The sequence below is a fragment of the Haliotis asinina genome, chromosome 4 (genome assembly GCF_037392515.1).
Source record: "Haliotis asinina isolate JCU_RB_2024 chromosome 4, JCU_Hal_asi_v2, whole genome shotgun sequence".
Classification (NCBI taxonomy): Eukaryota; Metazoa; Mollusca; class Gastropoda; order Lepetellida; family Haliotidae; genus Haliotis; species Haliotis asinina.
Window position 1 is genome coordinate 76012713 of NC_090283.1, and position 14012 is coordinate 76026724.

The 14012-nt window shown below is 37.3% G+C and overlaps 1 protein-coding gene across 2 annotated transcripts in view; it reads right to left on the reverse strand.

Annotated features, from left to right (window-relative positions):
• Nucleotides 1-14012, reverse strand: part of LOC137281894 (ras-related protein Rab6) — a 51213-nt gene that overhangs the window by 34713 nt on the left and 2488 nt on the right. For both annotated transcript variants that reach the window (XM_067813597.1, XM_067813596.1), the window contains exon 2: nt 6570-6628. In XM_067813597.1, coding sequence (XP_067669698.1) covers nt 6570-6628 — 59 coding nt within the window. The remainder of the gene's footprint in view (nt 1-6569; nt 6629-14012) is intronic.

A 14012-nucleotide genomic window follows, 5' to 3' on the forward strand; every position in this document is an offset into this window, starting at 1 on the left:
CATTGCATTTTGACAAAAAAAAAAATTCATAAGCTGTAAGATGTGTAGCACACTCAGTAGTTCCTTTGCTTGACAATTTGTAAATGCATCTTTCATTTGGTAACACTATCTTAATTTATCTGAATTGTTATATCTTGACAAATGAAATTGTTTTGCCAAATCAATAAACAACCCTTATAATAGGAAAATCTGGTCATGGCTGGAAATATTTTAGGAAACCTATAATATTTGACCAATTCCGTTTATTTTCCTTACTTTAACATGAAACAATATTCATACATTTTCAGTCAGAAGCTTATATGATTGGCCCAAAACCTAAGTCCAGTAAATTTCTGTCCAGTCTTGTAAGCACTACTAATTAATCAGTATCACAAGAGTAAAATGTGCTGAAGATGATGTCAGAGAGTCAAACAAGCAGACTCCAAAGTTTGGGGCACAGTTTGCAGTTTCTGTCAACATTCTGCTGAGAATGTATGGATTTGACCACTCGCATTTTGAAAATGCAGGTCCTTGAGACTGCTATCTGGCATTTGTAGAACAGTAACTATCCAGACATCAACAAAGGTGGAGTGAGTGATCATGGTTTAAAGCTTCTTTTAGCGGTATTCCAGCAATATCACTGTAAAGTACACAAGAAATGGGGTTTAAACATTTTATCCATGTGGCTTATCTAACCTTGGTCTTCATTGGGACGATGCTTTAAGCACCAGGACATCCCACTGTCCCCAGCAATGGTACTAGTGAGTGAAAACATGCATTCGCACCACTTCCCTTTGGCAACACTAAGACAGGAAGACACCAGAAACGTTTTTTTAAACAATGCGCCTTGCTGGGAATCAAACCTGGATCTTTGTGGTTACAAATGAAACCTGACCCCCTTGGTTATCCCTACACCCAGGACCCAGGAAATAAACATGTGAAGGTGACCAAATTTAATTCATAAATAAATTTTGCATAATATACAAATATGTTCAGCTAAAATGTTCATATCATCATATTTTTGAAAACGCTATTCTATATTGTCTTGTGTTTGGTGGAACTAAACAGCAGAAAGTGTGGTGGCACTAGGTTTGAAATTAGTCTTCATTCATGGCTCTGTTGTCAGACCCAGTCGGGGGTAGAATAGGCCTTCAGCAACCCATGCTTGTCATAAAAGGCGACTATGCTTGTCGTAAGAGGCGACTAACGGGATCGTGTGGTCAGGCTCCCTGACTTGGTTGACACATGTCATCGGTTCCCAATTGCGCAGATCGATGCTCATGTTGTTGGTCACTGGATTGTCTGGTCCAGACTCGATTATTTACAGACCGCCGCCATATAGCTGTAATATTGCTGAGTGCGGCGTAAAACTAAACTCACTCACTCACTCAGACCCAGTCAGGTTAATCCATCCCTCCATTCATAGATCAATATTAGAACATCAGCAGAAGACTGATAGTATTAAACAAGGTTATAGATGTGATATATTCCTGACATCCTACCTTTCCCAAAATATAACACTGATGCAGCAGCCACCAACCCTCTCATGTACATATTTCTGTGAAGAGCATATGTCAATGTCCAGTTTAATGAGATCAGCTGTCACACACATGTCAGTGTCATTAGCCATGATGTGGTACATAAAACCCATTGGCGTGATGCAAGATGTTCCCATGGTATATCAGAGTTATACAACAGCAGACAGAGAAATATTAATACAACAGACAGAAGAAACTATCTTCTGAAACAGAATCCTGCAACTTACAAGTTTCATCTGCACCGTTGATTAGAATACACCACAAAACTATCACAAGCATAGAGAAAATGGTTTAAGTATGATAAAATCTGTCCTCAAGAATAACTGACACACGAATAAGTGTCCATTATTTGAAAGAAATGTCATAAGGCCCTTTAATTTCTCATGTGACTTCTCATAAAATACTACACTGTCATAATTTTATGAATCTTGAAAAAACCAATAATCTGTAATATCAGCAACTGAAAAATACTTAAACATAACTGATATGAAAATACTGTCATCAATAATAGAGTACATAAACTTTTATGATAGAATAAAGTTTTAATTACTCAAACAATTTACAAAGTTTTTAATCAAGGGTGTCTTCTAACTTACGTTCAGGATGATGTTTAGTGAGTAGCCTATGCATAAACATGTCACCCTTACCAATGGGGTGAAACATGTTCAATTGTTTCAGACAATTTAATTTTTTTCAAAATTACTTTTCTGATATCTATCGATGATTGATCTATATAGATAGTTAATACTACTAGAAAGTGATCTCATCTGAAATCCTGTAATCTTAATCTGAAACTCTGAAATTCAAGGGGGTTAATGCGAGCAATGTATTGAACTTTCTCCTTGAAAGTGCATCTGTTTTAATACTCACGATTAACTTCATAGCCAAAACATTAAAATATGATGTCGAAGAGTTTCCAAGACATTGGCAGAGTGCTTAAGTCAAGTTTAAGGGTGTTGATCTGAAGGTTTACTACGAATCCTTTGGACAGCCTATTGTACACTGCCTGATCAAACTGACTTCCATCCCAGCAAAATATCTCAAGGTATGTTAAGTTCTACTAAACCTTTCAGTTCCCAAACTTCTTATTGATGCTTCAAAAAACATTCATCAAAAGCTTTCAGCAGGTCTGATAAAACAGACCCATAAATTTTGACCACACTGAAGTGCTCAGGATGCTCAAAGCAAAACACATTTTTCAAACTGACAAAAAAAGAAAAACCAACCAAGATGCTCTTTTCACATGTAAAAGAAACGTCCCTAAACCATCACATTAAACAAAGGCCTTATCTAACGCAAGCCCAAAATAGTCCTTCCAGAGGGCACTTCACACTTGTCTATACCCAACAACAACCTTGGCCATGACATAAGAGATACTTTTACAGGCATAGTTCCTCGACCAATTGCTCAATAACACTGGCAGTGCAGTTTCAGAATGGCACCTTCAGTCGCTGCAGATCCGCCAGCCCAGCCCAGCCCAGTGCACTGCAGCGATCCAACGCAAGGAAATCAATCGATGGGAAGATGAGTGCCAATGAAGCCAAGTCATTTTCAAGCATTGCCTGAGGTTTTTTGAAGACAAGTTCCGAATCAATGATTATCCTCTTACAGACTGCCACATTCACTGAACAAATATGTTCCCTTGTTTCCTTCTAACTGGGATCGAGGTGGGATGCCATTTTCTATGGCGCTCAGCATGTTGTGAACAATATTTAGTAACAACATAGCAGTTTTAGGAAAATCCTGAACCAAACCCACTTAATATTTAACCCCAATATAGTAACACTGAGAGAACATGGATCATAACAGAGTGAAGGGAACACAAGTCCAGTAGATCTTGTAATGTCTAGGGAATACCTCTGTATGCTTACAAGGAATAGTGTTGTCTTTTAGACATACTGCCTGAAGCTTTGTTGAAAGAATCCTACAATATGTTCACATTAGTTATGAGAAGTGAGAAATAGAATGCTTAAACCTATTCAGTGAGTGAGTGTGTTTAGTTATATGCCTCACTCAGCAATATTCCAGCTATTTGGAGATGGTCTGTAAATAATCAAATCTGGACCAGACAATCCTATGATCAACAGCATGAGCATCAATCTGTGTAATTGGGAACCGATGACATGAGTCAACCAAGTCTGACCACCCGATCCTGTTAGTTGCCTCGTACGACAAGCACAAAGGTTCTGAGGGCCTTTTCTACCTTGGACCTTCACAGGTTGAACAGTTTCAGATATACAACAGGGTGTCACCTAAATACTGTAACTCAGATACAACACTTTGGTGTACCTCACAAGCACAGGAACCTGACACAGCTATAAACATACACTGAGATTCAGCCCACAAATACAGTCAGACCTCGTATATCCGAACTTCAGATATTCGAATACCTCGCTTTCAGAACATTCTTCACAAAAAACAATTTTTTCTACTGGCAATTTACCTCGTATATCTGAATGTTCAATTTCCATATCTGAACGGTCAATTTCGCTACCGAAACATCAAAATGTGTACAAATTTGCCTCGTACATCCAAACACTGAAGCTGACATCGGCAAGATGTCGGATGTTTACCGCTTATTAACAGTGATCACAGTTTTTACCTTTGTTGTCGGCGATATATATCAAAACACGAAGTCTATCATGTCTACCACTTGCCAATTCATTGTGTGTCTAGCTAGTTAAGTTATAGTTTATTGAAGACATGTATTTATCATCGGGCATGTAGGTTAATTAGAGAAGAAACAATTAAAGTTTGACACTGAGTTGACACTGAGATGAGACTGAGTCGGATCATTGATTTGGTAAGAATAAATAATGATGGCTGGGGGTGTCATTGTTATGCATTTGAGCAAGATGGCCAGTACACCTGCTAAATGTAAACGATCTGCCATTACAGCCGGGGAAAAGAAAGACATTTGCCTGTTTAAAGAGGCAAATCCCAGAGCTAGTCTGGACACCATAAAGGACCATTTTGACCATAGCATTGGGAAGACAACCATTAGCGACATCTTGAAAGAAAAAGTGAAATGGCTTGGGACTCCATCTGATTCGGCTGATTTGACAATGACATGTTCAAGAAATGCAAAACACACTGCTGCCTGCCAACATTCATCATTCAAAATGTAATCAAGCCAATGTAATTTATGTTATGTTAGGCTATACCAGATGTTATGTTGAATAAAGAATGTACATGTGTACAATGTAGTTATGCTTCAATGTTGTTTTTCATGTGTAGCCGACCACCTAGGTCCTGACATCCGAATGATTCGTATATCCGAAGAATTCAATATCAAACCAAAGTGTTCGATTAACAAGGTCTGACTGTACAGGTTCTGTATATGAGCCGAAACTATGCACGGAAACTTCTTGCCTTTTAACTTTTTCAAAGTTCAGTGAGATCATAATGGAACATTACTGGGAGAAGCTAAGAAAGAAATCAAATCCTTCCCAATGATTTGCCAATTGTTTCGTGCTGACACAATTCACACTAGGGCTGGGAAGGGTCAAAATGTTCTACCCGGCAGGGGATAAAAAATCCCATCGCCCAGGGAACCGGGACATGTAAGTTTTCATTTCGGGCAATCAAATGATGGTATTTTAGTTGTCTGTAAACCACTAGATAATTTTCACTGCAAGTAATCTTCCAATTCATTTATATGTGCTCACAAAGAAGCTATTAAAGTTCACAACAATAATAATCCTCCTATTATCATTGTATTATTGCCCATCCCATCTGCTATGAATACCTTGTTCTACTCTGGCTCCCTTCCAATTGTTATTGTATCATTACCTGTCCCATCTGCTATGTATACCTTGTTCCGCCTCCTCCCATTGTTACTGTGTTACTACCTATCCCATTGATGCACTTATGTTGTCTTACGTAATCCCAGTTTTATGTATAAAAGCCGGTTCTGTACTGTATTGTTTCACTCTTACTTGACAATGGTACAGAAACTATACCAATATGTCGCATCATAGAAATAACGACATTGTTATCTATAAAGTATTATAAATTTCTATTATCCATCAGCTTCTAAAATGCCAAACGTACAAATCATATTGGTCACATGATCATAACAGGTCTGGGTACAGGCTACCTGTCCCAGCGCTGTCACACCATCAAATGGAAGGCCCCCCAAAACTATATGGTTGAATTGGTAAGCATACACAGATACTTGATAGAAGTGGACACGGAAAAGACTTGAAACCAAGTTCACGTCAATCCACTTACAGCCAGTAAATTTCTATACAGAACTGCACTCAAGTTCTATTATCCCTTGAATATTACTCTATTCTGATAGATCAATTACAGTTATCAAATAACAATAACCACGAGTGATTATCACTATCAAACTGGGAGTGAAGAGTTCAGTTACAATCTTTCATCACAGTACTTCAGCTACAAGACAAAGCTTCTGCTTGCTTTAAGATGAAACAACTGATGTTGGTCAGTGATGGAGTGGTCAGTCACTTAAGGAGTGAGTGAGTGAGTGAGTTACGATTTTAAGCCACATCAATAGTTCCGCCATATCGTGAGTTTAGTTTTACACTGCACTCTGCAATTAGTCATACCACGACAATATCATGTTACATATTAATAATTATTAAAGGTAAAGTAGAAAATTAAAACCTATCAAGGAAGAACAGCCACTCCAGGAACATCACAAGCATGCAGCTGACTTTGAGATAGGGGCGAACGAATAATAAATGGCATCACTGCTAAACATGACACTTCAAACTGCACAGACTTTTGCCAGCACACCACTGATGTCATTCTTATGCATTAGTCGTATATAGGGGGTCTGAGATATGAGACCTTGGTTGGGGCTTGTTACATAAATTTCACAAGTAACAATTACTTCCATTAAAGTGTTCAGAAGAGAACATTATTATCCAATATTGTCACTGCATTTCGGTATTATTGTTTTTACACCAGATTTGCTATAGGTTAAGTCACTAGCTTGACTTCGAATATCACAATTCAATCTTCTTTCACATATTTTCATAGAGTGGGAGATATTTCCTCGCAATCACCAATTGAAACTCTTACCTGATATGTGTTGTCAAAACTGTCGTACATGAACCTTGTGATAAGTGACGTCTTTCCCACTGAAAACCAGAAAAAGAAGCGTATGTAAAGATATTTATAATAACATAACTTTTGCCAAAACACCCTATTTCATGCTTATCACACACACCATGCCTTCGGGAGGGCATCTGACTGGAGTGAGTGAGTGAGTTTAGTTTTACGCTGCACTCTGCAATATTCCAGCTATATGGTGGTTGTCTGTAAATAATCGAGTCTGGACCCGACAATCCAGCGATCAACAACATGAGCACTGATCTGCGCAATTGGGAACTGATGACATGTGCCAACCAAGTCAGCAAGCCTGACCACCCAATACCGTTAGTCGCCTCTTACGACAAGCACAGTCGCACATCTGACTGGAAACTGGAGCAGGTAGGGTAACTGCTATCACAGCACCAGCTCCTAATGAGAGTCCAGTTTGTCACCGAGTTACCCAATAACCATCCACTTAAAAGTAAACAGAAACATTTTATCAGTAGAAAACAGCATTCATATCTTCAAACCTCCATGATCCCCTATTCACAAAACAAGGTATATCATTCACATTGGCAGCAGTGTTTGGTATCCAGTGTGGTATACCTTGCCCTACTCAAGTACAGTTGATAATTTAAGGTTTTGTTAAGTAATGAAATAATTTAGTGTTTTGTACTTTAAGACGTAAGAACTACGTTTAGAACAGGACCTTTGTATTTCAAGTGAAGAAATTGGTACAGTGCATATCTTCAGCATGCTATTTTCTGTTTGTGTATGTTTGGGCCAAGTGTACGCAAATTTCTGGATGGTATGAGCTGTCTCCAACATTAAACAGCAATTAATGTCAATGTAAATAGCAGGATGACATTAATATGATAAAAATGGAGGAGTTGATTTGTTGATGGTTATCAACATTTTTCAGCATCATCAAGGCAAAGAACAAGAGAAGACAAATATATGGTTACTCTCTGAAGGAATAGGTGATTATTCCGTATGGAATACATAAAGATTTACCTCCCCTACTTGATACGACAACTACACTGAAGCGTTTTATTGTAGAATAAATGTTACAAAAAAATCTAACAATAACGACGACAGTTGAGACAGATAAATTCCAACAGGTTCATGATAAAATTATGCAATATGGTATTTCTATTTAATTTGTGCTTATTCTTGTTCCTTCACTCCGTTGAACCAGAAGCTGGAAGGGGTAATAGAGGCGAAGAACGATCTGAATACAAGTGGCGCTTAAAATATTGAATGAAACATACTTCACGTGAGTAATCATGAAACATAGGGTTGGAAATCTGAGAGCAAAACCTAGTGAGGAAATGGGAGTGTACCTTTGATGGTAGCGATATTTTATTTTGACACGAAAAATATTTTTTGAAACAAAGCGAGGGAAGTGTGTTGCCAACCTTTGCTCACTTCGCTTGCATATAAGAAGACTGGTCATATTCTCTATGCTGCACAACCCTAATTGCGCTACAGTTTGCCTGTGATTGAGGCAACAACCACCAAACTGAGAAATAATCACGTTTATTATTTAGTTTGATATCTACTGCAAGACAAATCTTATATCATACCTGGATGGTGGTATAATGTAGTACATTGCATTCTAATACTCTGTGAGATTGCTGTCAGTCTTTAAAACTTGAGATTGCAATATTACAGCAATATCAAAGTAGAATGAGCAGTCTTATCCTTGCACAGTAAACAAGTGGCTGATGTAATACACATTGTCCTATGTCATGAAGACAGGGTAACCATGGTTACACGGAAATGCAATGTGATTGAAATTTACACTCATCTCAAAGCACGTCTACAAGAGATCCATTGAGGGTTCCTGTGTTTCAGTAACTTTTTACAAACATGCATTTCCTGTTTCTGCAAAATGCTAATTTCCACAGTAGATGACACATTACCCTCTACATCAGTGAGTGATGCAAGTCCATGATATACAGTGAATACACGCTAATTAGCTGCCAGTCTGGTGCTGAATACATTGTGCAGACTAACGTTGCTTCCTGAAAATGTCATCAATAATGGTCCCCTTTTCTAACTGCCCCTGGGACATGGATGTGAAGCAGCTGACATCCCCCATGGCCAGACAGAACCCCCATCTTAACAACTTCTCCATTGAAATTTTGGTTTTCGCAATTCTCCATCTGGCTCATGGTCAATGAATCAAAGATGGTTTCAGTTTAAAGTCTAGACATTTTTTATATTCAGTCATTAAGCCCTACAATATGAGTTTTACATACATAATTCCTTACTGATGGACTCAACAAAGATTTAGCTGAATATTAAGCTAGGGATATTACCAGGCAGTCTGTCATACAGACCCTGAAACAAATTTATCCAAGTCTAGATTTCCACAGTTTCTGGAATTGAAGAAAGTCCTTTCATCATATTTATGATCATAATTTCAAAATTATTAAAATTACAAATTCAATGGATCAGCTGAATTCATATTTAGGATTCAACAGAATAATTACTTGTATACATATGTAGTGAGCGAGCGAGTGAGTGAGTGAGTTTAGTCTTATGCCGCACTCAGCAATATTCCAGGCATATCACGGTGGTCTGTAGATAATCGAGTCCAGACAATCCAGTGATCAACAGCATGAGTATCAATCTGCACAGCTGAGAACCTATGACATGTCTCAACTAAGTCAACAAGACTGACTACCACATACAATTTTAAGTAATGAATTTGCTACCTTGAAGCGTTAATTTTGAATCCTGAATATTCCTGTTATTATGTGTTTAACATTGGTAAATCTTGTCTCATCATTCAAGTTACTGTAACTATGGTGACTGCAATATGCATTCAGGACAATGAACCAAAGCATTTCAGTTACTTTACTTTATCGGTAACCATACTGTCAAAGAATACATTGAAAAAAAATATATTAAAATAAGGAATTCAAATGCAAAGGTCTCCGGAACTTGCGTGAAATATAAATCATATGAACTGAGATTAGCAGTTCAGTTGCCCAGTAAGTGACTGAATCAGTGAAGGAGTTTAGTTTTATGCTGATTTTAACAACATTCTAGCAGTATCATGGCAGGCGGCACCAGAAATGGGCTTCACACATTCCATCCATGTGGGGAATCGAACCAGGGTCTTTGGCATGAAAAGGGAACACTTTAACCACTAGGCTCTCCCACTGCCCAGTAAGCTAATGAAAGGGAATGTGACAATAATAAAATGCATAAAACAATCCTGAGAGCATTCCAGGTTCAAAAAGTCAACACTTTGGGTACAGAAAATGGACTCAACTGATCCCTCCTCTTAACGTGATCTGAACTATTATATTCCTGAGTCAATGCATCCTTCATACATTTTAGGTGCATGTCCTTGGGCATAGTCATGAATCAAACAGTATCCTTTCATTAATTCAATTTATTATTCACTCACATGACAACTGAATATTCATTACAATAAATATTATTAAAATGAGTGTTTTCACTTGCACTTAGGTGTTCTTTATAAAAATGACATAAGAAAAATGAAATATGTCCAAGCCAGGATGGTTAACTGTCAACACCATCATATATCATGTGCACTGAAGCTGACAGTAATCAGTAATGTGACCACAGGTCATTAAAGTGAGAAATTACAACAGTCAATATGACCAAAATAAGTCAAGAATTTTCTTTTGATATTGTCTCATTGAATGTATTGAATCATACATCTACTGACTGCCTGTTAAGGTACGAGATATTCATATTCAATACATGTATCACATTTGCATCAGTAGATTCGCTGTAGAATGACTAAACAAGCTAATGCTGCTATGAAACACTTGCATATTCCGTGAATCCAACAGTGGCCCTTTGTAAATTCAATTCATTATTTGCGGTCACCAGAACCGAATATGAATGAATATTTAAAGTTTTTAAATGGAGAATGTTTTACTTGAGCCCATATGTCCTTCTTCAAAATGAGATATGCAAGAATGAAATATGTACTATCCTTGCAGTAGTGTAAGCAATGTAAGTTTGCAAAGGCTGCACATGGTACTCTGGACTATAACCAATAATGTGTTACATACCAAATTTGAGTTTCATGTCAGATCACTGGTTAGCCAACAGCCAACATGGGGTTTCCATATTGAGCATCAATCCCTTAACTACAATATTGTATTTGTCAATAATAATTTGTATTTGTTACCCAATATTTCTGATATATATTATATTTACCACATAGTGTATTCATTGCAGCCCTAATACACACCAACAAAATCCACAGTGATAAAATACAAGGCATCATACAGATACACCAATAGCAACATTAACATAAATAACAGGTAATACATAACAGGTAATGTTCTAACAAGCTAGATATTATCTGTTGCTGATATGTACAAAGTAGTTTGTAGACATACATAACATGATAAATGAAATAAACCCCAAAACACTGACAAACTAGAACATGTATGTGCAAGACTGACTGACTGACTGACTGAGTTTTGTTTTATGTCGCAATATTAGCATTAGGCAATATTCCAGTTGCCACCAGAAATGGGCTTCACACACTGTACCCATGTGGGGAATAGAACCTGTGTCTTCGAAGTGACAAGCCGACACTTAATGTTTAAGCACTTGGCTATCCCAATGCCCCTGTAGGAACAAGATCATCCTCCAAAAATACTGATGAATATAAAACAAACCTTAGATATCAGAAACCAATAGAATCAAATTCATTTTACATCTGCTTTTTTGAACTGGTCAACACAGATGTCAAGAGCTAATATGACAATGGCAGGAGTCCTGCCTGCAATTTTCTGAAAGGCCCATGTTCCTCACATGGGATGAAGAATCACTGTCATGGGCATTACTGACCCAAGCATGGGTCACGTCATCATACTGATAATACATTCTCATGCCGAATTGTCAAAAGGCAACTGAGATTAGACATATTTCACGAAGAATGTTTCATTTTTACATAGAGAATCGATTAAATTGTATTTAATGCAAATTTAAAGAATTTCCTCAACAATCAGAACATATCTTTTTTATCAACATAAAAGAGCGCTCATAAACATAATGTTTTCCCAGATATTACAGTTCGAAGAACAGCCTGATTTTGACATGATGAAATGCCACATAACACTAGTTAGTGCATTTGTAAAGACATGGTACTTTTTCATGTGAGCAACATTATTCATACATATCCGAGAGAGATCTGAGGGCAGTAAGCTGCTCCAAACAGACGTAGCTGGGCAACCGAGATAAATGTAATGGTTGAACAATCACATCCTGAAGTGGACAACACATGCCATTCAGTATGTGGACAAGATTTGCAGATATTTGACTTGAAAATTGTGACAATAATTAAGAAAATGCAAACTCCACTGGCTTTGAAACAAATATGTCCAGCATTGTGAGATAGGGTGATATTCATGATACATCAGGTTATATAGATATGGCTAAATATGTTGAAAGGCAGTATGTTTTGTAATTTGTGTTATGTAAACAGTAGTGATGATCTCTAAAAAGAAATAAATGTCTGATTTTAACTGTTTATCGTACAATAGAACACTGCAGGAACACTCAACCACTTGGGGATCTGCTCCTTATAGTTGATTCTGCCTGCTGTGTTTTATTGTGTGATTAACCAGTCTTCCTGGTCGTCTATTTCATAAATACTACACACTTCAGTTTTAAACAACTGACTGATCTAAAAATGTTCTTGCTATCATTTGAGCACAGTAAGCAATTAAGACATATTAAGTTCAAATCCTTATGCATGTGGTGGGTACTCGGGTGGTTATACTTACAGTTGCTCTGACGAAAACCTTACAAGCAGAAAAATACTGTTAGTGACCCAAAAGAATAATAAGTGTTCAGGGATAACTGTTGTGTACTTATACTGATTTGTTTGCACTTCATTTCTAAGTTAAGAAACATTTTATCAGTAGAACAAATGATAAACAGTGAAAAGACAGTGTACATTCATGCTTAACAGTTCTGCATTGTTATATAAAAAGGGATAAAATATAGTGGAAGCTGTCAAAACAGGCATCTGTGCAATCAGCAACTTGTCAACACTGGCATAAAAAAAATCTCAGTCACGTCTGTGGCTTGTACATTCATCACCTGTTCTACAATCTGGTACATTGTCAAACCCCGGATTATTTCTTGAGTCCCACTTAATGCTGGTTTAGATAGATTCCAGTGTATATAGGTGACTATTGTAAACCATATGGGACAACATGAATATCATGTTTTCACTTCTAAGATGCGTCGGTGAAAGATTAAAATGATCTAGAGAAGATATATACCCCGAACATAAACTGTCACCCAACTGTTCATCATTTGTTTTTCTAGTAACGTTTGTCTTAATGTAGGGGGCTGACACCTTAAAAAAAACCACCGCGTCAGTTAGCCCTGAGTGAGAATTCTTAATTTAGGTCACAGACACCCTTGTTTGTTTACTGCCATAGATTAATTGAAATTAGGCTTAGAAATTATTAAATACGGCATCTTAGAAAAGAAATACAGTTACAGTAATATTCATTTATAACGAACTCAAAGCGAAGTTCGTTCTAAGCGATTCGGGAATGTTCGTGTTCACACAGAAAATAAATTAAGACAAAACCGAAAAACATAAAATTGTCATGGATCATTCATTTTATCATTGATCATGTATTTTATTATGCGTCTTTAACAAAATCGGTAATTTTAGTTTGAACACGAGCAGACATTTGAATAGATTCCAGAGCTTGCATACAATTATTAATATCATCAAAGACAAACAACGGAACATTTCAAAGAGAGCTTTCTCAACATCTTCAAAATTGGAAACTCGAATTCTCTTCCGACTGCTTCCACATTCGGCTGACTGCAACTCCTTGTCTTTAAGTATGGTGCTTAATGTGGACTTGGGAATTTTAAATTCTGCTGCAATGTCAGTCTTGGATTTACCGCCTGCATCTACAGCTTGGATGATCTGGTATTTTGTGTTGAGATCTAGAGTTTACGTTTCCGTGACAAGCCTTCCATGCTGACTTGAAAGAATGACTTCCCAGATCGCTATTTATGCCTTGACAATGTTAACAAGATTAACAAGATTAAATAAATGATAAAAGTTCACAGGTAAGTTTATTTTATTATCCCCTTGATCCCATCTGAGGAAGCCTGTTTGTTTTCACAAGCTAATTGGTGACGCGTGAGATGACACGCGAGTGGATTCGGATCAGCTGTTCGCTGTAAACATATCAATCAACGCGTGAAATATCACAGAGGGACCTGTCAATTTGTTTGTTGTAACAGAGCATTCGTACTATCAGTGTTCGGTGTATACGGTAATTAATTCATAACAATATATAGGAAAGCAGTCGAGACTTCTGAATTTGTTTGTTGTAACTGGCAATTCGTTGTAAGCGTGTACGCTATAAGTGAACTTTTCTGTAGTTCTAC